Source organism: Suricata suricatta, chromosome 12, assembly GCF_006229205.1.
Source record: "Suricata suricatta isolate VVHF042 chromosome 12, meerkat_22Aug2017_6uvM2_HiC, whole genome shotgun sequence".
Taxonomy (NCBI): Eukaryota; Metazoa; Chordata; class Mammalia; order Carnivora; family Herpestidae; genus Suricata; species Suricata suricatta.
This window is the reverse complement of record NC_043711.1, coordinates 105149376-105152327: the sequence shown is the minus strand read 5'-3', so window position 1 is coordinate 105152327 and position 2952 is coordinate 105149376. Positions and strand designations below refer to the sequence as shown.

General features: G+C 66.3%; 1 protein-coding gene across 1 annotated transcript in view; it reads right to left on the bottom strand.

The window, feature by feature from the left end:
• Positions 1 to 5: 5 nt before the first annotated feature.
• Positions 6 to 2952, bottom strand: part of MRGBP (MRG domain binding protein) — a 4138-nt gene continuing 1191 nt past the window's right edge. Inside the window, exons 4-6 of the mRNA XM_029917996.1 lie at positions 2572 to 2907; positions 742 to 823; positions 6 to 445 (exon numbers count right to left, since the gene is read on the bottom strand). Of these exons, the coding sequence (XP_029773856.1) occupies positions 6 to 445; positions 742 to 823; positions 2572 to 2907 (858 nt within the window). The remainder of the gene's footprint in view (positions 446 to 741; positions 824 to 2571; positions 2908 to 2952) is intronic.

The window sequence follows — 2952 nt, the reverse complement described above, 5'->3', positions numbered from 1 at the left end:
CCTGCTCAGCCGGGAAAACCTCCACCTCCACACGCGGCGCTGAGCTGGGGCTGCCGCGTGGCCCGCAGACAGCCGGGTCCTCTGGAGGACCCGCCCGCCCCCGGCCCTGCCTCGCGGAGCTCGTCCCCTGTGGCCGGCCCCCCGCACCCGCACCCCCTGAACCACACAACTGCCATCCACCTGCCGGGTGCCAGTGCCCCCGGCCGCCCTGGGGCCTGCTCGCGGTGCTGGCCGTGCGCAACGCCGGGCCTGCCCCGGGGCTCTTGCCCAAGCAGGTGGAAGGCCCGACAAGGTGGCTCTGGCCCCGAGCGGACTCGACACGCAGGCTTGGCTGCCCCCGGGGCAGGGTCGGCAGGTGCCCCCCACTCACCATCGTCTGCCCCGTTGTGGGGGTCCACGTCTTCCTTCATCTCCTCCTTCATCTCTTCCTCAATGACCACTTTTCCTGCGGGGCGACAGCTGACGTTTACCACGGCGGTGGGGGCCGCGGCCCCGCCCAGCGCCGCGGGGGGCTCAGGCCGGCGCCGGCTGTGGGTGTGCCTCTCAGCTGCCGCCAGGCCGCTTTCAAAGAGAGCCCATGTTCTTGAACAAGCTCCCGCCAGGCCCCCAGGCTCCCCAGACCTCCCGGTCCACCTGGGCCAAGGAGCACCCCGCCGGCAGCCCTCCCCCCGCCCCCCCGCCCAGGTTCACGACCTTCACCCGACACTGCCGCCCTCAGCCCACGTCCTGCCTGGGTCTCACCTTCTCGGACTTCGTGAATGATTTCTTCCGGAAGGACAAAGTTCCTCTCTGGATTTGGGAATGGAAGAATCTCAGATTCGTGCTGATGGCGAATAGGCCGATTTGTTTAAAAAAATAAAGAAAAAAATGTGATTTTAGCAAGTCACCAAAAACGCATAAGAGCCAAATCAGGGGCACCCGAGGAGTGCACGGACCGGGCTGGGGCACCAGTGGGGTGAGGGCGGCTCCTTCCCTCTGCCTGCAGTCGACCAGGCTGGGCTTTCCTCACAGGCCCGCAGGAGCGAAGGCTCCGGCTCGGCCACCGCGAGTGGCACCGGGAGTGGCACCAAGAGTGGTCGGCTCAGCCGAGGTGGCACGCCCCCCGCCCCGGGGTGAAAGCAGGGCCACAGCTCTCCCGCTGACCCGGCTGGGTCGCTTCCCACGAGAGTGTGATCAGAGGACAGTGACAATGAAGCTCGCAGACACAGAGGGTGTGGGACAGGGAAGCTACTGCCTTGGAAACCAGGTAAAACAACACAGTGGTGTTGGGGACACTGTAGAGTCCCACTTGTCCTACATGTCACACAGGCCCCGTGTGCCAGAAGGGACAGCGACCTGGAGGCACAGGACCGCCGGAGGAAGGGGTGGTGAGCTGGAGGCGGGGGTGTGCCGCGTCTCCTGGGGCCACTGGTACCCCCTGTGGTGGGGGCCACAGATGCACACTGCCAGGGTCCAGGGTGCCTGGCATCAGCTCCACAGGGGCACTGGGGTCAAAGGACCGACAGCCTGGAGGTCGTGCCCGGTCACGCACAAGTAACAGGCCACATGGAAGTTCCAGCAGAGAGTGGGGAGGGGCCGCCTGCCCTGGACTAACACCTCTGAGCGGCGCCTGGCAGCTCCCAAGTGCAGCGATGGCCTGGTGCCAGCTGTGTCTGTGTCGCTGGCTGCACTGGGACAGGGACCTTGCCACCCTCGTGTCTGTGTCTTGCTTCCGGCCCCCACCAGCCTGGAGTCACGGCATGGGAAGTCTGGGGACCAGGTGACCCCACAAGGTGACAAGTGCAGGGACGAGGCCCCTTTGGGATGACAGCTGGTCCTGCATGAGCTGGGTACGTCCTGCAGGCCGGGCAGTCAGTCCCCAGAGCACAGCTGTCACCCTCACCTCCTTTCTAGAGTAAAACAAGGAGCTGCGAGCCGCCTGCCCAGACCCGCAGGGCGGGCAGCACCAGATGCGGACAAGGAAGGCCAGTGTGGCCCTAAGTCAGCCACGGCAGAGCCTCAGCCTTACCTAGTGCTTAGCTCCCACTGCCCCCTCCCCCCCACCCCCCGCCCGCCCGCAGGGGCCCGGGCCTCCCCAGCTCCTTGACCCACCATCTCCTGGTGCCACAGGGCCCTGACACCTGCCGTTTGTCTGCGGGGACCGCCCACTGTGTCCTCTGGCCGTCTGGGTTCCTAGCGGGCCTGCCTGCCTTTGGATGAAACTGGCCAGGGGTTCTGTGGCACCGGGGACCCACAGAAGCCACCACATTCACCTGAAGGTGACTCAGGTCCTGTCACCTTCCTGCCTGGAGCACCGCGGGGCCTCCCGCCTCCTCCCCGGGCCTCAGCTCCCCGCTTGCCTCCCCGGAGAGGCATTCACCGCCCACCCACGGACAGAAGGCTCCTGAGGGTGACCGGCTACCGTCACCAGATCTGTGAACCACCTGGAGCTGCTGTGTTAGTTGCTGCTGGCCCCCGGGAGGTCCACAGGGCTCCCCGAGGGCGGCCTGGTGTGCTGTGAGAAGCAGCTCTGGGGGGTTGGGGAGGGCGGGGCCCTGGCCTGAGCACCGGGGACCGTGGGGTCCAGCTTACCAGTGCCTGCATGTCGTACATAGTGCTCAGGTGGTCCCAGATGACCTTGGACGGGACCTGCCGGCCGATGTTCTGGCTGAACTTGTCCCGGATACAGATCATGTGGAAGTGCCGATTGACACCTGCGGGTGGAAGAAGCCACCTGTGAGGAGGGGCGAGGAGGGAGGCAGTGGGGGAGGTGGCGCAAGGGTCAGCAGGGGCAGAGTAAAGATGGGAGCAGGAGAGTGGCTGTAGGCGGTGCAAAGGGAGGGTATGGGGGGGCAGGGCGGAGGAGGGAGGATGCAGGAAGGGTGCAGCAGGGGCCAGAGGGACAGTATAGGGGAGGGTACAGGAAGGCTGAGGTGCGCAGGGGAGGGGTGTAGGAGGGGGTAGCGTCAGCGG